Genomic DNA, 24148 nt, shown 5'->3' on the forward strand with positions numbered 1-24148 from the left:
TTCTTTGTAGACGATTTTACGATTTTACGACACTACTTTTTCGGCTGAAATAATTTAGAAGGATTCAAGGTCACGTGGTATCTTTCAAAAAGATGATTTTTTTACTACTCTTGATATTTAAAATCAAAAAGTTTTATCATGAAGACAAGATTCAACGGAATCTGAAAAAATATAACTATATAATATATATATTTTGGAAAGATATCAATGTGTGTGGATTTGAAAGATATCAATACTATTGAACACGAATTTTTTCTGTAGTATACTTTTTTCAAGTATGTAGATGTTGACTCAGAAACGATGTATAGGATACATAAAAGTCTATTCGAACGAGCACACAAGTAAAATAAGCCGCTATCTTGAAAAATCTTGGGAAATACCATCCGTTACAATAGAAACTAGTCGCCGACTTTTTGCTACTTTGTGTGACTCACTTTCAAAAAATCTGAACGAATTTGAAAGATCATCAGATGACGATATAGAAAAAAAGAATAGACAAGAATGATTAATATTTACACAGCGTAACGACATTACAAGTTAATATACGTAATGTAAACAAAATACTAAATAATGTAAACTGTAATAAATTTTCTTGGAAAATATATATTTCTTGGAAAATTTCAATTTTTGAAATAAAAATTGAAATGTAGAAAAATTTCTGACAAACATTTAATTAAATAAATATAAATTATAAATATAAATTATAACGCTTGTAATTTACAAAGACACAGGACTCTATTCAATTCGACGTTTACATCGTAAATTTACAAGCCGATAACACGCTCTGCTTCACTGTTCAAATGCACGGGACTAAAGTTCAGAAAACTATCGTCGTGCTTTACCTTTGACCTTTCGTAAATATTTCATGGGGCTTCAATGGTAGTATGGAATTTTCCCTTTGGGATACAAATTTTGATTTACTCAAAAACTTCCGCGATTGCTATATTAAGCCCGTGATGCTTATCCAATATGACGTAATTTATAATCGCTTAAAATTCAATTATATAAAAATTAAAATAAAACTTTCATATTAAATATTACGTACGTAATACATAATTTATAAATTATAATAATAAAAAATCCAGCATTTCTGCGTAATCAAAAAATTAATGCCAATACAATACTTCAGTTATTAAACAAAAAAAAAAAAAATAAATAAAAATTCTTTACAAATTTTTTTAAATAACTATTACGCAGATATTTCATGTTTAAACATTTTAACGTTCACTGACGATAATTTAGTAAGATTATGATTATGTGTCGCGCGAAGGATAATAAACCGAAGAAAATCCGTCTCGTGAATTTACACCTCGGGGGGCTCGATGACTAAAAGTCGCGACTTTAATGGCGACATTCGCGGCCGATTGGATAATATTCATGCAGGTTTGTCTCCGGGAAGTCAACGTCGGTGGAACCGGCTCCGGCGATATCGTCCACTCGCGAAGACGACTCGACAACGAAGACGACAACGTGGCCGGCTTCGCGCTTTTTTTCGTCCTCGCCGAGAACAGGATTCGCGCTCGCAGCCGAGACGATTCAATCGTGTTTCGCGTAACAGCGTGACAATTTGGTCATCTGTATTTTCTCGGAGAAAAATAACAATTCGGATGTTTTCTCTATCCTGTGGTCTAAATATTCAAATATAACGAACGAAATATAACGGAAAATTAAACAAAAATGATATAGTCGGAATTTATTGTAAAATATGTTCATAACTTTGTCCCTCGGATTACATCATTGTATCATTGTTACTATAATTTTTTTGAAATTTATTTAAATAAAGGTACATTTATATATTATATATTATACTTCTCTTAATATAAATTTTAAAAAATTCCGGCTTGGACGTTCCCGGCTGTGATTATTCATAAGCAGTTTTCTAAAAAGTAAATATACACGGCATATCAAATTTAAAAATTTGGAACTCAAAGGAAATTCCCGTTTCGTCCCGTCATCGGTACATGTTTATCTATTGCCTTTGATTTATTGCATTTTATTATTCAAATATGAGAGTTAGAAGACTTCAAGGAGTGACGTAAATCTTTTCACGATCTCATCACGATTTCTTTTATTTGTATGTAAGCCGTTTGTCAAAAAATGTGAAAATATCAAATGTGATTGTTGAATAATAAATAGCGCCATCCATAATGGCATCTAAGTAGCATTTAAAATTAAATGTCAAGCATAAGCCGAAAAAGCGGAAAGATTTAGGCGTGCAGGAGATACGGCGAGAGAAGCGATGCAAAAAAAGGTTCCTCAACGAGTTCGTGCGTATTTTAACAGGTGGCGGCACATCGTTTCTGTTGTTGAATTAATAATCGGCTGCGATATTAAAACCGTCGAGATACGCTGGACCTTAATCGTTGGCGCCGATCCACGATGTAATATTACACCGCATTATGATACCGCGCTGACGACAGTGACGATAGTGCTCGATTATATTTCACGTGATTGTCACATTCAATTTTTTCCCTCGTTTACTTCTTTTATTTTAATAAAGCTTTTATACGCATGCGCGCGAAATAATAATATTAAAATTTATGAAAGTCGAGTACTTAATCTAATTGGCTCAATTAAATTAATAACAGTAGAATCTGTAATTACGCGTACTGATATTAATAATATGGGTTGTTAATTAAATATTCAATAATGGGAGAAATTTTAATATCGTATTTCAGTATCATTCGTAATCTAAAAATAAAAACAAATTATATATGGGGAAAGGAAATGTAAGATGTTACGGTAATAAAATGAACGATGTTTTCTCAGTGAAGTTATAAACAAATAATATTTTCATAGTCAAGCGTGTATATAGTCAAGCACATAAGCATATATTTGGCTGCCTCGCGATAAACAATTTCATAGCATTTCCATGTCATCGCGTAACTTTTTTTAGACGACACGTCAGACTTAAAATGGAAAAAAGGAAAAAAAATCTCTAAACCATAAGCTAAACACATCGCATTGTGCGCAAATTTTATGAAATATTATAGTTTACCATAGATTATTCGATAATGTGCTTGCCAATGTAAATGTTATGACAACAATGCATATATTTTTAAACGCACGTGAATATATAAGCAAGAGGAATATTTCCTCATTGTCGTAAAAAGTCTATCTTGATCGTTCAAGCAACGGTCTTCTTTAACCGACAATTTTCCAATAATTTACCTACTGTTTGACTGAGATTAGACAAGGCAACAAAAAAGAATTATAAAACATTTTCTCCGCTCTTTCTTGTACAGACAGCCCGAAAAGGTTATTTTATTATCAAAGAACCAGGCCATCAAACATGCGAAGTCAGGTAGGGATGAAAAGAAGAAAAGTCTTAATCAACCGAGATCAAAAAGGACATAATGGAGCCACTGTTTTTTTAAGGGATAGAAATGTGTACCGATTAAATTAATTAAAGTTTACAATTTGTCAATAACAAAAGGTTTCTTTAACAAGATACATAGCACAAGTTGAAAGGGGCAAAAAGATGTGAAGAATGGGATCTTGACAATTAGCAGCAGGATCTCCAGTGACCCCCGCAAGTTAGGTCGATATTTCATCGTAAAATATTGACGAAAGGAATCCCTTTACATTAGAGGCAAATAAGGGAAACGTCAAGATCGCGTATCAATCTTTGGCGAATCAAATTTATTTTTTATGTCTAAAAGAAATTGGAGAACATAAAAAAAGAAAGAAGAACAAAGAAAAAGAAGATGAGAGCAATTTAATGAATTTCTGTGGCCACATGAAAGAAAAATGTTCACGGGTCTCGAACAAAAGACAGGAGAGATCCTTTTGAAAACGTCATTGAAATGGGCTGAGAATTTTGTCGGTGCCTCTGCCAGATTGAACAAGAGGACGATTTTGGCGACGGGACCAGCGGTTTTGACAGATCAGAGCTAATTTCTCGAATGGCCGTCTGATTGTGTTTACATGCTGGCGTACGGTTAAATATAGAGAGAGCCAATTTACTTATAATGGCGAGAAGCCACGCGCGCGTTCTCGGAGACGCGTCGCCGAGAGAGAGAGAGAGAGAGAGAGAGAGAGAGAGAGAGAGAGAGAGAGAGAGAGAGAGAGAGAGAGGAGACCCTTCTATTTTTTCCCTCCTCTTTTCTCGGGAGAGACGGGAGCGATTTTCAAACGCGAAAACGTGACGCCAGCCAGCGCAAAAACTTCTCTCCTCCGCAGATTTTAATTTTACGTATCTCGCGCGCGCGTGTGTGTCGAGACCAGCAACGACGCTAACAGTGGGCTCTGTTTATTCGTTCGAAAAGAAAAAAAAAAAAAGCTGCCACGCGCTGATACTCGATATTTCCTCGATCTCCCTACGGCTCGATACGAATACTTCGCGAAAGTACAAAACGTCGGCGCGTGTCAAACGTGATTGCGTAATGCGTATGGTATTCGACCGCGGCCGCTCGATTCGGCAAACATCGAGATACGCGGACCGAGAGAGGCTCGGGCCGATAAAATGTAATAATAAGTATCACGAGTGCAGGCAATATCGAGGCCGATGCGATCTCGATGTTCTCTCGATGTTTATGCCGTTTCCGCGATCGAACGTGCGTCCTCTCGTCAAGTGATTTAACGTGACTTAACGAGATTGCAACGTCTCGATCTTCCTCCAGGGGAGACCTTTGACATCTACGGACTCGCAAGGTGACAGAAATTGTACGTACCAAATATCAACTCGTGGGTGACCGTCTGCTCCGTGCTGCTCCGTGGCATGTCGAAGGCGGGTGGGGGTGGCGGTGGAAGCGGCGGCTGCATGGCGTTCTCCATACCCTCTCGCTCCGTTCCTCCCTCGTTCATTCGTTCACTCGCTCACTCGTTCTCGTTTCTCTCTCTCTCTCTCTCTCTCTCTCTCTCTCTCTCTCTCTCCTCTTTCTCTTCGTCTCTTCGTCTCCTTCGCGCCTGACGCCGCGCACTTGTCACTGTTGTCGGCCGTTCCTACTGGACGTCGCACAATCGGAAACGAATCGCGATCCGCTCAATCGACGCACATTTTGCGGTAACACGGTACGCCCATATCAGCGACGGGTAACGTCTCTTTATCTCCTTCTCTCTCTCGTTCGTACGCTTCTTGTATCGCGTACGTGCACACGTGTGTCAGTTCCGCGCGTATCGCGTATAATACGTACGCGCACGTATGTGTGTACGCGTGCGCGCGCGCGCGCGCGCCCGAATGTGTATATACGGAGTACGGCGATAATACGGCGTAGAGGAGCGAGAGCTCCTCCGATTTTGCGCGTGCAGAAGGTGCAGGCCGGAGGATACGTACCGGCGCCTCCTCGTGACGCGTTTCTTCGCGTCGCGTCCTCGCGGGGATCGCTCGCGGGAATATTCACGGTTAGCGTGACGCCGACGCCGCCGCTGCCGCGGCTCTTTTTACATGGTCACCTCCGCAGACCGCCCGGATTCGCCGCGCCCGGAATGGTGTGCGGACGGTATCCGCAACCGTGACGCCGGACCCGTGCACGTTTTCGCTACTGCGCGCTCCGCGACTCGCGGCGCAACCGCCGCGCGTCGCCGCTCGTCGCCCGTCGCCCATTGGCCGCCGCGCGCTTGACCGCTCAGGCCCGTATCGCACGGCCCCGTCGCCACCCGCCGCGCGTCCCGCCGAGCACGCGACTCGATCGGGACACGCGCCCGTTGTCCGCGTGTAACGCATTAAACGCGTCCAATAAAATTCGCGTAACCTATCGCGAAATCACCGTTATCATTTATGACGGGGCTTACGCGGCTTGGCGGTGTATAACGGTCGAGACGCGCCTCACGCCGTACATCTTAAGTCTGTTCCTTTCAGCTAAACTTTTTGCGTCGTTCGTCTTTTCTCCTTTCTTTTCCTCGATACAGAAAGAAAGAGGAAAGAAATAAATTGTGCACTAGAAAGAAGTTCACTTATAAAGGACAGACCTCTTGGCAAACGTTGTATCCCCGACGGTCCGACCGAGAAATCGTCGCTCAATCCCGAGCAAAGAATTAAACGATGCGGAAGAAATCCGCGTCAGCTGTCGCTGTTGTAACACTCGATTTATATTTCGCATGACGGCTGATGTAACGCGAACAGCCACGTTCCAAGTCGATTGCCAACTGCTCCGCATATATTTAATCGGTTAAAATCGATGCGACAATACGAAATGAGAGACGAAGACATCAACAGTGTGATCGGACTTGTATATTAAATTTTTTTAATGTAATTTTATCAAACAGATTTGGTTGACTTTTGGAAAGTTACTCCTCTCCTCGCACGCCGAACACTTGACACGGCCCTGTTCTCGAGGATTTTGTGCGATTTCTTATCTCTCGTTGCTTTTTCATATCTTATACAAAGTTGTTTCCGAAGTAATATCGAACATACAGTTTTCGATACATTACTTTCTTAAATCGCAAAGAGACGACTCATGCAGTCGAAATATCTCCGGTAAGTCCGTTCCCAGTGGAAGAGCATAATGTATACTGCGTTCTCGTTAATTCTGTTGTGTATCGATTTTTCCTTATTGATAATCAAGGTCAACGCGGTGCGCGTTGCATCATGTTCCGATCGTAGAACGGAGAGAGAAAACGAGAAAACACGCTGTCAAGATTGATGCGCAAGTCAAGAAATTAATCTGTCTATCGTTACAAGAAAATAGCATCGATAAAATGAAAATCGATAATAATGCATTTTTTTTCCAACAAGATTACAAGACGTTATTCTGCCTCGAGCGAGTCGTCTTGTTAAAGTTTTACGATAACACAGGGAAAACCCTTTATAATATTTTGTAACAGAAAAATTTATGTAAGAAAACTCTCGATTTTCTCTGTGCTCTTTTTATTTAATCCAACAGTCTCGTTATTGAAGAAAATTGCGTAAATGTGTTAAGAATATAAACTTATTAAAAAATTTTTTAAATAATATTTTTCAAAGGGAGATTTTGATTACGCTTTCATTATTCAGTGACATGATGAAGGAGAAATGTGTTTAAAATGCAAAGCCGTCTTCACGATCTGAAAAAGCCAAAAGAATAATTTTTAGAGCTTATGGTACAATTAATTTTACTAAGAAAAATTTAAAGTTTATTTTTTAAATTTAATAAAGTGACATTCAATGTGTAAGAGACGTCTGATAAATTGACTGTTAAATTTGAGTTTTCCACCCTTCTGTTATATCTCCCACAACATATTCTTTCATTCAATTGATGATGACGAGTCACAAATTACAAAATGAGCAAAAGAGAAAGAAGAGATAAATGAATATCATTAAAAGATGAGATCTGGAACGAGATAGAATCTTGTCGCACGAATTTGCATTCGCCCGATTGGCGAATGTAAATTGTTCCATTGGTATATATGCTGTTAATCGGTGCTTTTGTTTGTCAGGAAGAGCCCTTTCGAGCTTGTTATCTCCGGTATGTCCATGAGGCACCATGAGGTATCCCGAAGGAAGGATTCGTCGTTTCAGAGATCCTCGGTAAACACGTGACGAATTGTTTGTCCCTTCAAGGATTCATGAATTTCCATTACAACGGCAAACAAGAGATATCGAAAGTAAACGAGGATCGTACAAGATTTTCTGCCATTGGCCAGTAGTTTCATAACAAAGCTGTGATAAGTATTGCGTAACAACGTTGAATGTCGGCCGTTCAAAATAACATGTCGAAAATGAGCGATATCGCTCACTCAGCCTCGAGCCTTGATGATCAAAAGGGTAAATGAGCTGTGCGCTCATCGGAGATCATCGTAAAGCCTTTGAATTTTAGACAAGAAAGGTCCGCGTTAAGGGGCGTATCAATCGTTTAAATAGAGGAGAAATAATTTGCTTTTCCCGGAATTGTAAATAAGGAAAATACCAAGTACAGATTAGTATTCTACCAAAAGTCGATTTTCCAAAAAAAAAAAAAAAAAATAAAATGTTAGATGTGCAATAATTCACTTTATTTATCAGCATATTTAATGTATCTTGCCATAAAAAAAAAAAAATCTGTTGCCAAACATTTTTTTTATCGAAGAAATTTTTTTATCAAATTAAATATTATTTTTATATTAATGTTTAATTTTAAAGAAAAGGTCACCGAAATCCAGAGTGAATCGGGGAGATGATAGGTGTAATCCTAAATTACTTGAAAACATTAATTGTTAAAAAATAAATAAAAGAAAGAAAATGAGATGTCGCATTTTTTCTTTTTCCGTAAATCCGCCGTTGAAGCGGAGTGTTTCACACTTGCAAAATGTTTTAAACGACGGTGAACGTCCTTATGTTGTCACATTATCTGACTTTATCGCGCGACTCGGACTCGACGATCGCTCCGATTCAGTAGCGAGCGTAAAGTCGCGCGAAAGCCTGCCATCGTCGTGCGTCAGAGATGTTCTCCGAATACATGCCTTTTACGACCAAGTACCTCTATCACATATTAATCGTCATCGTCTCGTTCGTCCTGTATAAAAAATTCTTCGATCGATCGGCCAAGAAAATCGTTCAAAGTGGGACGCGTGCGCTCGCGACATCCGACGAATCCACGGATCCGAGTGAAAGTAATTTCGAGTCGCAGCGAATATTTCTACGCCATATGTGCAATGCGAGCCATTAGGCGGAATGTGGTTGTCGGTCATAATCGTCTCATTTTGGGAAAAAAGCGAAGGAAACGGCGAAAGCACCACGCTCGAGGCCTTTCCACTTGACATATTAAGGCTATCTCTCGGCACCATGTTGGTTGTATGACGTCAGAGGCGCGACAAATGACATGCGATAAATTAATTGTTACCCACAGCCTTATTTTTTTAGCTTTCCTTTTTAATAATAATTTTATGAAATTTGAAAAAAATATGTGGCAAATAGACATCTGTCCGATATATCACGTGAAAGTGTAACACAGAACTCCTGAAATGAAAATAATATATTCATTTCTCAACTATCATGGCGGTTTCTATCAGCTGATACTTCTACGTGATATGTCGGACAGATATCTCAGTTTGCCATATTTTACAAGCAAAATTATTGTATTTTTAAGAAAAAACTAAAAATTAAAACTATACGTAATATAGCTTATTAATTTATTGCATATCATTTTTTGTTTCTAACAACATACAACCAATATGACATCGAGAAATAGCTGATCTCAAAATCAATTATTTTATTATATAATAAACGATAAATATCAAGAATGTATAGAATAAAATAAATAACAAAATAAAATTAATAATTACCAAAAGATATTTAGAGTAAAACATTAATAAATTTAATAAAATATCGATATAATAGTCAGTATTATTCGATTAAGAATTATTATTTTATATTTAAGTATTGAAAAACTTTATTTTAATTTCGTCATCGCGATCCTCGTTTCATTTTTTAATCTTAAAGAGAAGGATTTTTCCTTCTTATAACTCTAAAATAATTGTATTATTAAATTTAAGAAGTGGGCAAATGTCTGGATTTTTTTTTCTGATTTATTTTTTTTATCTCGCACGTAAAATATGTTAAGACGCATATACTGCAATTCATCTTACACATAAATTGTTTCGTATCATTTTCCAGAAGTAGACAAGAAGTTATTTGAAATAGAGCCTGCTTTACCAAGTGATCTCAAGCACGTGCCGTACCAACATGTCCGGAAATCCGAAGAAGAATTACTAGCTCGTGCGTCAGAATTTTATCGAATAGTTGCAGCGAGAAGGACTTTAAGATTCTTCAGTGCGGATCCTGTTCCGAAGGAAGTTATTCGTGAGATTATAAGGGCCGCAGGTACTTTGATGACACAAACAACGTTTTTTTTTCTCAAAATTCAGTCCTCAAGTACCTCGCGGAACCATAATTAAAAAATTAAAATTCAGCGTTTCAGAATTTGTTTAGATGTGAACGCGATCGCAAAAATGAATTTAAAAGAAAAATTATGTGTGTGTGTGTGTGTGTGTGTGTGTGTGTGTGTGTAAAAATTTAATACCGTCGGTATCGATTCACCGAGAAGCGCTAAAAGCACCTAATAAATTGTTACTTAATAAATCGTTACACTTAAGTTCACCTATCATCCCTCCAAGTTACAAGCTCATGCTTCTTTAATTTAGGTACTGCTCCTAGCGGCGCGCATACGGAGCCATGGACCTTCGTTGTGGTATCCAATCAAACTACGAAATCAGAAATCAGAAATATCGTAGAGCAAGAGGAAGAGATTAATTATAAGAAGAGGATGGGTGTAAAATGGACGACTGACTTGTCTCCGTTAAGGACCAATTGGATAAAGGAATACCTTACTACAGCCCCGTACCTGATACTCGTGTTCAAACAGACGTGCAGCATTTTGCCAAATGGACAGAAAAAGATCCATTACTATCATGAAATGAGCGTCTCCATCGCGTGTGGAATACTCATTACTGCTATACAGGTAATTTGAATATTGCAGTGTCGCAAAATCCTTTAAGTTAAAGAATCTTTTTTTCGCATTTTAAAAGAAATCTAATGTATAGTTAAATGAATTAATTTAGCGAGAGCAAGAAATCGATTCGAAAAATATTTATGCAATTTTTTTTAGCAATCCGTAATAAACTGCGCAAATGACCTTCGAACTTTGCGATATTACTCTCGCATAATAAATTTACATTTAATTTATTGCATATCTCATTCTTAAATATAGTATGCCGGATTGGTGACGCTTACATCTACGCCATTGAACTGTGGACCGGCTATACGCAGCCTCCTGGGACGTCCATCCAACGAGAAGCTCGTGTTACTTCTGCCTGTTGGTTATCCAGCTAAAGATGCCACTATACCGGACTTAAAACGGAAAGATTTGTCCGAAATTTTAGTCGAGATCGATTAACACAGGTATAAAGCACCATTGGATATTACGATTATTTGGACGGCTGAAAAATCGAAGGAATAATTCATGACGTATATTTGTATCACTTACACATGTAAAAATCGAGAATGGGAGTATTTGAAATAAATAATCCAACATACGTTTATGTTAATGCTATTTTTATGAAAAATGTTATATTTTTTCGGATTACTAACTTTTTTTTTATCTTACATTACATTTTCGTGGATTATTTACTATAATTTACTATAATCGTAGAACGTAGTGCCTCTCGGCTTAAAATGTCACTGCCAATGTTACAAAGTAATCGTAAGATTCAAAAGAAAAAGCTAATCCCTGAAATATAGCACCTGTTCATGAGACATATCGTTCGTTTATATTTCCATTCTCCTGCAGTTGGAAAAGTATACAATGGCACACGCAATAAGACTGCTCTAAACTTAATAATCCGGTTTGTATAAACTAATATTTATTTTCAGATTTGCATACATAATATTAAAAATAAGCGATATAAAATATAAATCCATCGACCTAATCGAAGAAGAATCTTAAAGGTGAGCCGACAAATTCCAAGTGTAGTCTAATAATAGTTACAATTAGGCGGTCGTCAAAGATGGTCAAATTGAAGAAAAATGAGATTTTTACATTAACAAATATCAAATATCACCCACAGCGCCGTCTTAAATTAAGTACATTTATATAAAATATAAAAATACTGAGCTATAAACGACGAAGAACATGTAGAATATAATTTTCCTTCCAGTACTGCAAGTCTGTATATGACAGCTATGTCCGCTACTAGTAGCTATGTGTAAAAGCTTTTAGTATCATGATACATACAGAGAAACAGATAATATTCTATTTATCACTATTCATGGAACAAATACTATTAATATCATGATCTAGAATATGAATCCTTTCGTTTCCGTCTTCCGTCTTCCCTATATGAAACGCGGTCCGAGCCGACTCGGATTAGCGAGGAGCTAAGAGTTAGCGCGAAAACACACCAGAGATCGCCAAAATTTTCGTTATTAAATTTATCGCAACTCTGCGAAAGTTGAAATGTCTGAAAGCAACCGAAAACCCGAAACATGTCATTGACTAAGAGTAGAGTCTAGAACTAGGAGAGTATTGTCCTATTTTAGCGATCTTTAATTAAATCTCTATCTCGTTCTCGTTCTCGCACGTTCGTAATATCGCTGTAAAGAGTATATCTATACATGTCAGTTCCTAAAATGAGCAAAAAATACACTTTGTTCAATACGAATGTAAAGTCTAACATCGTCGGTAAAATCGAACTCTGTCTTTGTCTTTAAAATTAGTAATCTCTTTGTGTTCGTTCCCCTTAACGGAACTCTGCTAACAGGTTGGGCTGCGCGACGTATAACTTTACATATCTATTCGTAGAAGCTACCTCAATTAAATTATAAATACGTGTTTCCTTACATCTTTATCTCGTTGAGATCACCAGTGCCTGAGATATCTAATGTAGTAATGCTAATATAAACGTATCTTCCTAATTATTATTATTATTATTATTATCATCGTTATCATTAACATAATTTAACCGGGGGGCGGGGGGGGGGATCGATGATCAATGCAAATTTCATAATAAATAGCAATCGATGAAGTTGCCTTTCGGTTTTTCCTTTCCTTCTTCTCAGAAAAATTCTGCCGGGCTGCGTGCCGTAAGTAATACTATATGGGTGAGCTCGTGAATACTCTCCTAATTCTCCTTAATTAGATGATCGCTATACCATAGCGGCTATACCATGGACAGCTCCGTGACTTATCTATGAAAGTGGACTTAATCACGGCGATGAAATTCGGCTATGCATAGGCGGCAAGACCAGGAGCCCTCGGGAGGTGATGCAAGAGGCGGAGACAGACAATACATGTGGTAGCCACGATCACAGTCGTCACAGAACAGCAACTGATCCTATTTCAGTTCGCCAAACCGTTAATATCAAGTATCAAATCCAAAGCGCATAATACTACATTTACAGTTTAACCGATCGTAAAAAATGCCAATGCCAATGCCAAACGTCGTGAATCGAATAATCGACGAATAAACGTCATGAATTGCACAATAGCGATACGAGACGATAAAAAAATGAAATGTTAACTCGCAAGATTTTCAATCCGATCAATTTTTTCCACGAAATCGATAATTAACATTATGGCATTCGTTCGCGCGCCGTCTCTATTCTCGCTCGCGGATGCAAAAATTCGGATCGCTTAAGTATCCTGCGAAAGAGACTGCAATATATATATATATATATATATATATATGTATACTTACATCGTTGTCCGAGGTGCCGCAAATAGAGCAACATTTGCATTCGATACACTGCCACCTGTACTTGCGAACAGAAACGATCATGTTTGCAGTGAATTGCAAACAAGTTGGATGCCCTATAACAAGAACGTCAAGCACGTCAGGGAACACGCATTTGGGACGGAACGAGGAATCTGTCGTGGGATGCGAGTAGAAAGGTGCCAGGACAGTTATCTTGTGCCGAAGAACAGTGAACTCCAAGCTATTGGATCATTTTTATTTATCTTATTTTTTTTTCTTTATTTTCCACAAATCACTTTACTTTTTCGATGCTTTCTCATCACATCGCAAATCGAATGTTTTTTTTTTTTTTTTTTTTTTATGCACATGTAAAAGAGAAAGAGCCGTGGCACACAAACAAAGTTTTTGACAAATTTTTGGTCCACAAAAAATATTACGACTCTAGGATGTCTTTCACCTTTCCTCAGCACTAAAAACGTCCGAAATAATGATACGTCCTCATGTTTCCGCACAGAATACTTTATTTCATGATATCTGTAATTTCCCTTTTTTTTTTTTTTTGATGTTGCATTTTGAACATACTGTTATTATTTGGAATAATAGGTGGTAAGTAATAGCAGGGCGTACCTTGGAATAGTTCACGTTCTTTCTTGCGCAGCACAATATAAACGTCGCACACTCTCCCTCGCTCCTTTTCTTTCTCTCCCTCTCTCTCTCTCTCTCACTCTTTCTCGCTCTCTCATCTCCTTTTTCTGAATTCTCTCTCCTCTTTTTTCTTCCATCGTCATACACACACACACACACACACACACACACACACACACACACACACACACACACACACACACACACACAACTCATAACGTATCACATTCTTTATATATATCATATATATATGGAGCCATATATATATTTATATATAACTAGTGTGACTTAAATACTATATTTATAAGCCTCATTGGGTATTGCTTAATTAAAAACTGCCTAATAACAAATCTTCAATTTTATATATAACAAGGAGGAACTATATATCTGCATGCTTCCATTGTTTTTTTTGTTTTTTTTTTTTATACCATGTGAGTTTTTCTCTCTTACTGACAATCTAAGGATAATATAATATCAATTTATACAAGAAAACTAAAAAATGCGTAGTACCTCTAAGTCTGCCGTATTAGCCATACCATGTTAAATAATAGAATATCCTACGTATCCATATGTATCATATGTTGTACATATGTAAAGAAGAAACACATCTTTCTTGCCGATAGCCTTCTATATCTCGAGTTACATAATGTATATTGTATTAGAAAATACTTTGTGAAGCACTACGATTAAAGAAAACGGAAACTGTAAATTATTCCAAATATTTCGGAAGTAAGATATATATATATATATATATATATATATAAAAAACGGAAAAGAAAACGCATATTACGCGCGTTAGAAAATGAAAAAGTTACGACTTACATTAGCGAGTGTAGAGTAAGCGATATGTAAAACCGCGTTATTCCCACGGTCAGCAAAAAGATTATACGAAACAATTTCGAGTCCGGTCGAAAGTGGTCTTTCGAACGACTTGTTTAACGCGTTCTCTCTGTGCCTGAAAAACTCATAAGGTATTACATTAATTTCATTACACGATATTCTTGTATTATCAAATGATATTTGTACGAGTATCAAAGCTTGTACAAAACTATGTTAGATCTCTACAAGAAGATATCGGCCACGACGCCTACCCGTGACGCATCATTAGAAAGGTATCTAAAACAAAACAAAACAAAACAAAAAAAAAGAGAGAGAGAGAGAGGAAAAAGGACGAAAAGAAAAAAAAAAGAAAAAAAAAGCTCGCTCAGTAAAAAGAAGCTCTCTTTTATGCTCTGTAAGTGTAGATCTCCTCTATCCCCGTATCTTCGTCTCTTCGCTTGTTAAATACGTAATAAATATTATTACAAACGTGACAATAACAGCGAGGGGTTATGGTTATACTACTATTAGGTCGGAGAAGCTAATGCCCATAACTTAAAGGTAATTAAGAGAGTGGCAGATACACAATGGAATGTGAGACATGTGTTGGAAAGAAACTGACGGGTGTGTCTCTCTCTTTCTCCGATTAAACGAGAACGGGCGCGATCGCGGTTTCTCTCGGATTTTTTTCTTTTTTTTTTTTTTTCTTCGTCTTTCATAAACTTTACAACATAATCTGATACATCACCGCGAATACATCGAGCACTCATGTCACACATGTTAAAAACTCGCGCGTAAATAGATTCTCTACTCTCAAAGTACTCATCTCACATATATTCGCTTCACATGAAAAAACAATAAACCGTAACCTACTAATGTAAAATAAAGTCTCTCAAGCGATAACCTGTCCACGAGACAATCGAGATTGTCCGACGGACAGATTGTCACTTAAAACACACAGCTTTGCTAATTACAAAAAAAAAAAAAATTTTTTTTTCCACAACGTATGTGTAAAATCATTTCACGGTATAACGAACGGTGTTCTCTCGCTTTCACGAAATTATCTTTCGATTATAAAAAGTATAATGAACACATAAACACGAATCGTTAAACGAGTTCGAAATCATAGACGAAATATCATTTCCACGATTTCCAATCTTATCCAAAACTCTCTTTTATTCAAAATTCTCTCAAAAATCGCGAAAGGTACGGGGAAACCCTTAGAATTGCACTCTTTGCTTTTTCGTTATTTCTTTTTTTTTTTTTGCGCTGCGCTCTGCTAGCTCGCATCATTTTAAAACCTTGTAATATCCAACAAACGCAAAGCCACCAAAGTATTTACAAGCGTTCGCGGGGGGGGGGGGGGGGGTGAAAAAAAAACGTAGAAATGTGACGCGATCAACATCTCTTGTTATCTTACAATAAATACGTTGCTTTCGTTAAAACGATTCTCATGATTGTGCTGGATATATAAAGTATATATTTATATATTTATTTATATATATTGCATCTAAAATTCTCCTAAAACCTGCCGGTGCGTTTCTCACGCCGCGCATCCCCTTCCCTCCTCCTCCCTTCCCCTTTTGATTTCTAACACAATAACGTAAATATCAGGATACACTGTCAAACAGAAGACAAACACATCTTCCTCAATACGTGCACCTCTGGTGGTACTGTGCAACAGGAATTTCAACAAATTTGCGTGAAAATTCCGCGAATAAAAAACGATTAAAACCGCCGATTTGCTCAATCCCGTTAAATCCAAATCGCGCATACACACGCACACACACACACACACACACACACACACGACGAAAAATTTAAATTTTGTTTCTCTCCTCTTCCTCTCTTTCCTTTTCTCCCTCTTTCTCTCATCGATGAGGAAATTCTTTTTATTTTTAGTTCCGTGCTCTTTTTCTCTTCCTTCACGTCAATTGATTGATTGATACACGTCACCGATTTCGATTTATATCTTAGAACTAATCATCGAAATACTATATAAATCACAGCAAATTCGCGCGCAGTAAAGGAATTCCCGAAAATTCCTATTACTCAGATGCGACAAGTTGCACCATTGACAAAACGATGTTTTGTGTTCCTCGCCTTGACTAGTGTATGTAAAGCTCGTAACCGTTTGATCTACACTGTGCAGATAATTAAACGCTCTCTCATTCATTATCTCTCTCCTTAATTATTGCACTCAGTTGCAACAGCATTGATTTTCTTTTTCTCTACTACCCCTTGGTGGCAGTGACAAAGAACGCGTCACGCGACGATCGTAACCCTATACAACTCAAAAAGTCATCCCCCCATTTTTATCTCAAGTTAAAACTTAAGGGCATATAAAAAAAACGTGGGTCTGTATCTGCAAGAGCCGACAACGAATTAACTCTAACGAGGCTTTCAACGGCTACACGTATAACACACATATACCGCTCAGTGACTGACGCATCAACGAAAAAAAAAAAAAAGGCAAAAATGATATTGTACAAATGTAACAGATAAGTTCTAAACATCTCGATTGCGCTTTTAACAATTATAGGTACGTTTAGAATATATACGAATGGAGAACAGCGAGATCCTCTTTGCGTAAGGAAGGGCACGTACGCTTGCTTGCTTGCTTGCTTGCTCGTAAAATTAACGAATTACTTAATGTCTTTCACGATATTAACAGCTGAAACATGGAAGTATAAACGATTATATATAGCATAAACACGTATATATACATATACCCAATATTCTCGGTAACGCTCCGACGTCGGCATCGAGCTGCCGATTAAACCGTGTCGTGTGTCGCTAAGTAATCTCTAAGTCGTATATCCGTAAATAAGACGTGCTGGTCGCCTCGTACATTCGCGCGTGTCACGAGGAAGCGTACGCAAGATATTGCAACAACCTGATTCCTTCTTACGTTCTTTTTTTCTTTTTTCTTTTTCTTTTTTTTTTTTTTGAGTTGTATCTGGCTATATATATATGCACAGGACGCAGTGCGCGATAGACTCGCAAAGAGACGTAGAAAATAGGACCGCCGTCCGTACGTGGCTACGTAATTACCATCGTCCTCGTCGTCGTCGTCATCGTCGTCGTCATCGTCGCCGTCGTCACCGTCGCCGTCGTCACCACCGTCGTGTCGTCGTCGTCGTCGTCGTCGTCGTCGTCGTCGTCGTCGTCGTCGTCGTCGTCGTCGTCGTCGTCGTCGTCGTGTCGTCGTCGACCGGAAGTCGTCGGTGACAGTGCGAGTTAATTGTGATTCGCTCGCCGGGTGTACTTGCGCTTCATCTTTTCCTCTGGCTTACCTGAGCGGCCGCAGTCGCTGCACGACACCAGCTCCTCGGAACCGCCGGTCTTCTTGTTCTCGCGCGCGTCACCCAGGCAGAAGTCGCAGTACGGGGACGGCTGCGCCGCGGACGACTTGCCGCCGGCCTTCTTCTCCGCGGCCGGTCCTCCGCCGCCGGGGGTGGGCGGCCCGCCCGTGGGGCCGGCGGGATCCGCCGTCGACAGCGAGGAGACGCCGGCGGTGCCGCCGGGCGAGGACGCCGCCGGCATGTGATCTTCCTTGGTCGCCGGGATGGTGGTGGGCGACGCCGGGGCGACGGGCGTCTGCACGGCCGATTGCAGCTGCTGCTGCTGTTGCTGTTGCTGCTGCTGCTGCTGCTGTTGCTGCTGCTGCGGCTGCTGCTGCGACTGCTGCGGCTGCGACGCCGCTCCCGCAGCGGGTGCGACGGTAGGCGCCGCCGGGGAGGGACTCGAGGTACTCGAGGAAGTAGCGTTCTGACGACCCCGACGCGTACCACCTGATCACAAACCGATCAACATACCCAGTTGCGCTTTGCCGTCACAAGCTGATGACCATGCACACCGGCTTTTATATAATAGAACAATAGACAAATTTTCGTACTCGACTCTCTTTCTCGCACGCTCTCACTCGTTCATTCGTTCATTCGTTCTCTCTCTCTCTCTCTCTCTCTCTCTCTCTCTCTCTCTCTTTCTCACTTGCTTCCTTTCTTTCTCTTTCTTTTTTTATCCGTATTTATAATCGATTCGGTTATGTCGAAGTACATTTACAGGGACAAGAAACGTTCCACGGAACTCGACAAACTTATCCGAACGTGTGTGTACATAGAGAATTCTCAAGGCTACAGCCCTTGTCGCGTGTTGGAGTAAAAGAGACAGAGACACAAATGAAAAGAACAAACGGAGATATAATTTTTTTTTTTTTTTATTTTTTTAATTTAACTTAAATGAAGAGTAAATCGTTAAAAAGGTGACTTGATTCATCAGAGAAAATAGAATCTTAATTTGAATCTCAAATCATTATAAAAATATGTGGAAAATCAACGTCTCCGACTTTTGCAGGAAATGACTCTTAAACCGGCAAGAGTATTCGCTAACGAAAACAGCAATTATAATCGGGACACTCTGTATTATTATGTCAAACTGTTACGTATCCGTTAATATACACGTATATATATTGTGACACGCACGCAATGCGACTCTGTAATATCCCGATTTCCCCGATTGTCACGTTCTTCATATAACAGAATCAATTATTTGAAATTTTCATTCAAGACTCAACCGATTGTTACAACAAAGAAAACAAATCTGATTATATGTAAGTATAACAAAGTGCATATGTCAATCAGTACATTCCATCACCAGCAGCAAATCTAAGATATAACGACGAGAGAGAGATGTACATATATATATATATATATATCAATTTCAAGGTACAGACAAAGATACAAACAAACGGCTTTTAAAAAACATATTGGAGCTACGAGTAACTTCAAAGATACCTATTTGATCTTCAACGAAGCCTCAACATTCATTAATATAGGAGAATCGAAGCCAAAATCGCTCTAGGAGTAATACAAGCGTCAAAATAGCAAAGAAAAGAAGAACTCTTACACTTGTTAGACTTCATTCGTAAAAACTGTAATCATGCCGAAAAAGGGATACAGAGAGCTACTAACAAAAAAAAAAAAAAAAAAAAAAAAGGAGAAAATGAAAGAGAAACACGCATACACACATACAGAACGCTCAAGAGTCACAACGCCGTAATCGCGTCAGAGAATACCAACCTATAGGACTCGCCGATTCTCTTTTCTTTCTCTTATAAATATATAGATAAATGAGAAAAAGAAATATATTTCAGTACTCTATTCAGAAGCATGCTACTGCAAGATACATGCAGCACAAATAATTATCGCTTTCCCATTCATTAGGACATTCCTATTGGTCGATATGTAAAATATGCGTAATAACAGGAAAAAAGAAGACATAAATAAAGGAGTATATTTAATCATAAAATGCAAAATTAAAATTGTTTACATCATACTGGCTTGAATATCAGTTATATCTGTATGATATGTACGTAAGTAGCTTAATCACATAATATTATAATATTAAACGACATAAAAAAAGTATAAAATTCCATATATACATATTTCGAGATATAAGTTTAAAAATTAGAGAAAAAAATCTCACGATATCTTATTTGCAATGCATGCACACACATTTGCAGTACATGTAAAAAAAAAATATATATATATATATTTTAAGTTGTTATATCGGGATAAGTTTTTGGATTGAGAATAGTTGCATGACCAAGGGACAAGATTAAAGACAAGTGACAAGTGGGGGGGGGGGGGAGAGGAAGCGACGGGAAGGGAAAGGCATAGGTCAGAGAATCAGGGGGTGGGAGGGAGGGGGTGCGGGAACGCGGACTTAAAGGAAAGTGAGAAAATTGAGCTGAGTTTGGCTCCAACCTGGCTGGTTCGAAGCAACGGTGTCTGCAACGCTCCTAGGTTCAACTTCGGCAGGACTGGGACTTAGTTCCTTAGCAGGATCACCGGAGGAAGTAGAGTGGGAATGACCGTAATGGTAGACCAGACCGGGTCTGGTCTTATACCGTGCGCTGCATACTGCAAAAGTGCAAATACTGTTTTCCCGCAATCCATCCAATGCAACGTCCAATGATAAGACAGACCTTTCGTTTTTAACGGACGATCAAGGGAGGTAGTACGGGACAGTAAAGCCGACAGGGCGGGGTCAGGGATAGCATTTGCACACCTTCCGCACCAGTACACATCCCTATCCACCTACGAGTCTATATGTGGACAAGCAGTGAAGGAGTTCCAGCCCAAGAAGCAAAAACTAATACGATGCAAGGCTTGATGCTTGTACTCCTACAGAATGAGCTCGCTACAGTGTGAGCCAGTACATTCTTGCTCTGTTATTATTGCAGGTAGAGCTAGTCCGAAGATATTTGGGCCGGTGACATTAGCTCGATCGTCAACGAACGAGTTCAATGCTCTGCGAAAATTTTCTGTCTCTAATACGAGCTTAGTATAACCAGACCAAATGTCTTTAGATTATCTGCTAGTCTAACAGGAGTGGTTTCAAGAAGTAAACAGATTGCAGGCACATTCGAGTTAATTCATAGACTTTGTGTCTGGAAAAGTTTGACCACATTAGTAATGACTATTGTACTCCTTTCAGAAGGTAATATCGAAGTTGTTCAAAGAGTTATTTTAATTCTCTTTTTATCTTTTGCTTTTGTTTGCTAAATATAATCTAAATGTAATCAAATCCCATAAATTTGTGCATAACGAGTATATCAGTTTCTCTAAAAAAAAACATATAAATCAATTATGTAATATCAATATGTAAAAGTTAGTAACTTTCAGATTCAAAAGTTCTGCTACGATAAATTTAAAAATCATGTAATCAGAAAGTGCTAAATAAAATTCAAGCATTTAATCGGCGTAATAGTATCATTAGTAATGTATTCATTTTGAATTAAAGTGAAATACAGTTATCAAAAATTGAATAATAAGATGTTAGTTTAATTAGATTGCTTTTAATTAGATATGCTCGATTTTTTATTTTAGCACAATAATAAAACAATTATGAGATAATTTGTAAATTTTAACTATAATTATCTTTTAATTATTGTTAATCCGATTAGTATAAATGTAGAGAAACAAGAATATGAATATAAAAAGCATATACTATTTATGCACAAAGTTTCAGATATTTGGAACATGACTAGTTTCTGCCTTGCACTCATACCATGACTGTTCATACACGAGAGTAAACAAAAGAAAATATAGATTTCTCTATGCAATAAAATTCTTATGCTCAAATTTTTATATATGTTGCTTCTATTTATATTTGAAATGGTTGATACATTACCGATCAATCTCTCTGAACAAACAATATCAAGTTATCGCGATAATGAGAAAATAAGACCAGAAAGCACCTTCCCGCATTATATAGTTTGTTACTTATCTGAATTACCATTACGTATCATTGCCTTCACGTATTCAATTACGTATTATATATTCAACAACAATATTTAACAATTTATTTCAAATCTTATATCATATATCATAATCAAGTTTCTTCATGGTGTAATATATGAACATGAATATAAATGTGGGAGAAAATTAACAGATTTTGTAATGAAAAGTTTATGCATTTGTAACTTATTTGAAATAATAAACGTTAAAACTGATAATAGCGATAATATTTATAGTACTAATAACAGGAAGAATAGTCATTTGTAGTTGTATCTATGATTAAACTTACGGTCACAAACGAACGGTTTATCAGAATCAACTGAGTCGTAGTTGGTTTTCTTACGTCCACGACCTCCACCCTACATTAAATAAAATCATTTTATTAAAATCACGTCCATCCAAATGTTTTCTAATGTCGTCATTTATTATATTAATAATAATGCAATAATAATATTTAAAATATCAATCTCTACATCTATACTGATTTAACTTCTTTATAATTTACCTTTGTACGTTTGCCGCCTGGACTATCTGTGGTAGGTGGATGACTACGAGCAGGATGATGCCCACCACCTCGAGTTTTTCTGCGTTTCCGTTTACTGCTGTAGCTCTCTTCGTAATCATAATCGCTATCGGGATCAGGTTCTTCATAAGCGTCCATGTCTAACATATCTTGCTCGTCATAATACCAGGCATCTTTACTATGTTCATCTGCAAAAGTATAGTAACGTTTTATTTAACAGAAATACTGTATCTAAACTGTATATGATGAAATAGTATCATATAGGTCTGTAGATATATACGTATTCGATTTCATTTACCTTTAAGCGCGACTGAATCTTTGCTATCATCATTTACATGCGTAACAGCTTCTATACCTTCCGTTCCATCTTCTGTATCACCTCTTGGTCCTCGTTTTGGATGTAGATAGTGCATTAAATATTGCCGACGTTTCTTTCGCCATCGTTTACTTGGATAAGTATAGATCTGGCCGTGCAATAAACCTGGCAATCTTTCTCTCGAGGACATGAAAAGTGCGGAATGATTTTGTGCAACACCTGTAATTTTTAATCAGCTTATATATTATCATTTAAGACAAAACTATATAAATAAGTTCTTAATAATCTTTATTTCTATCAATCAATCAATATATCATAATCAATATATATCACAAATTAATTGTTAAAGCATAATTAGTATTAATCAAAACTAGTTTAAAAATCTTTACTAGTTTAAAAAATTATATCTAATAAAATGTCAGTATGTTGATAACTTGGAGTTACCTATATCAAGAATTTATATTCTTCAATATCTATTCAAATACAAAAGAAACACCCTATGTAGTAGTCAGAAAATCAATATCATTTCTCTTAAAATAAATCCTTAAAAAATTAGGGCCATTATCTTTCATAATTGCTCCATATACCTTTTTAAATATTTATACTCAATGTTTGTGACAAATCTGATTGATTTAAATAAATGATTTCACAATAGTCATTAATTAGCAAATTAATTACATCTACACAAGAACTGTGCAGAATCAATAATTGAAATTGAAATTGAAATTTACCTGTTTGTGAATCTAGGAAGGGCATGCGAAGACGTCGCTCCCGGCATAGCCGACTATTGTAATTCGATGAATTTTCAATGGCCTCTCTGTAAGCGGTGTCGTTGAGGAAGCTGCAAACGGATCGATAGTTACTTCTTCCGCGAATCGCAAGTTTATCGGGCACGCGACGAGATACGTACCTCTCGATTTTGCTCAGATTACTTTCGTTCACCACTTGTATTATCCCGCTGTTACCGTGAGCCATAGCTGGGGAGATCGCCACCGTCGTCATTTTCGGCCAGTTTTCAGGATATCACAACTCCGCGTCACAAATCCCGCTTGCGTCCTGCCAGCTCGTACGTAACGCTCCCTCGCTCCCCTCCCCCCACCCCCACGCTCCAAGTGCTTCTTCCCGGAAGTGGGACTGCGGTGGTCAATCGTCACACCACAACGTCGATTATCGATGCGGCTTTATGATAATGTGAGTGATATAAAAGCATCGCTGACGACATAGCAAATTTTCGCAGCGCTAAAATGAATTGATGAGAAGAGAGAGATTGAAAGGAAGAGAAAAGGAACACTTTGCATGTCTGTTGACTTGGCGTCGCAAACTAGTTCCGGCAACGTGGGCGTAACTTGTGACGCGCGCGCAGGCGTTTGAATATTCATACATGCGCGTCGCGCCAGCATAAATATGGAAATAGGTGAAAATCAATCGAAATTTATTGCATTAATCACTTATTCG

At 38.0% G+C, this 24148-nt stretch overlaps 3 protein-coding genes across 7 annotated transcripts in view; 1 reads left to right on the forward strand and 2 right to left on the reverse strand.

Moving 5' to 3' along the window:
• LOC105429561 (ribosomal protein S6 kinase alpha-5) overlaps window positions 1-5474 on the reverse strand; it is a 37078-nt gene extending 31604 nt beyond the window's left edge. Inside the window, exon 1 of the mRNA XM_011642613.3 lies at window positions 4674-5474. Coding sequence (XP_011640915.2) covers window positions 4674-4806 — 133 coding nt within the window. The 5' untranslated portion in view covers window positions 4807-5474. The remainder of the gene's footprint in view (window positions 1-4673) is intronic.
• On the forward strand, window positions 3193-10941 carry Iyd (Iodotyrosine deiodinase). 3 transcript variants are annotated; one of them, XM_089078983.1, is made up of 5 exons: window positions 3193-4665; window positions 7357-8508; window positions 9512-9718; window positions 10039-10355; window positions 10605-10941. In XM_089078983.1, the coding sequence occupies exons 2-5, from the start codon at window positions 8340-8342 to the stop codon at window positions 10788-10790; spliced, it is 879 nt and encodes a 292-aa protein (XP_088935109.1). In that variant the 5' UTR covers window positions 3193-4665; window positions 7357-8339; the 3' UTR covers window positions 10791-10941. The 3 variants fall into 3 exon arrangements, with proteins under 3 accessions (XP_088935109.1, XP_088935108.1, XP_088935110.1); XM_089078982.1 differs by lacking the exon at window positions 3193-4665 and adding an exon at window positions 5738-6418 and having other exon boundaries at window positions 6507-8508; XM_089078984.1 differs by lacking the exon at window positions 3193-4665 and adding an exon at window positions 5738-6418.
• A 293-nt stretch (window positions 10942-11234) lies between these two features.
• On the reverse strand, window positions 11235-23805 carry d4 (double PHD fingers d4). Of its 3 annotated transcripts, XM_089078946.1 has the most exons (9): window positions 23604-23805; window positions 23425-23534; window positions 22676-22912; window positions 22360-22565; window positions 22144-22213; window positions 20319-20474; window positions 17847-18344; window positions 13090-13202; window positions 11235-12726 (listed from the first exon to the last, which is right to left on the reverse strand). In XM_089078946.1, the coding sequence occupies exons 1-9, from the start codon at window positions 23693-23695 to the stop codon at window positions 12595-12597; spliced, it is 1614 nt and encodes a 537-aa protein (XP_088935072.1). In that variant the 5' UTR covers window positions 23696-23805; the 3' UTR covers window positions 11235-12594. The 3 variants fall into 3 exon arrangements, with proteins under 3 accessions (XP_088935072.1, XP_088935073.1, XP_088935074.1); XM_089078947.1 differs by lacking the exon at window positions 20319-20474; XM_089078948.1 differs by lacking the exons at window positions 11235-12726; window positions 13090-13202 and adding an exon at window positions 13590-17224.
• Between the last annotated feature and the right edge of the window lie 343 nt (window positions 23806-24148).

Source organism: Pogonomyrmex barbatus, unplaced genomic scaffold (assembly GCF_055798465.1).
Source record: "Pogonomyrmex barbatus isolate J1 unplaced genomic scaffold, ASM5579846v1 scaffold3, whole genome shotgun sequence".
NCBI classification, from domain to species: domain Eukaryota; kingdom Metazoa; phylum Arthropoda; class Insecta; order Hymenoptera; family Formicidae; genus Pogonomyrmex; species Pogonomyrmex barbatus.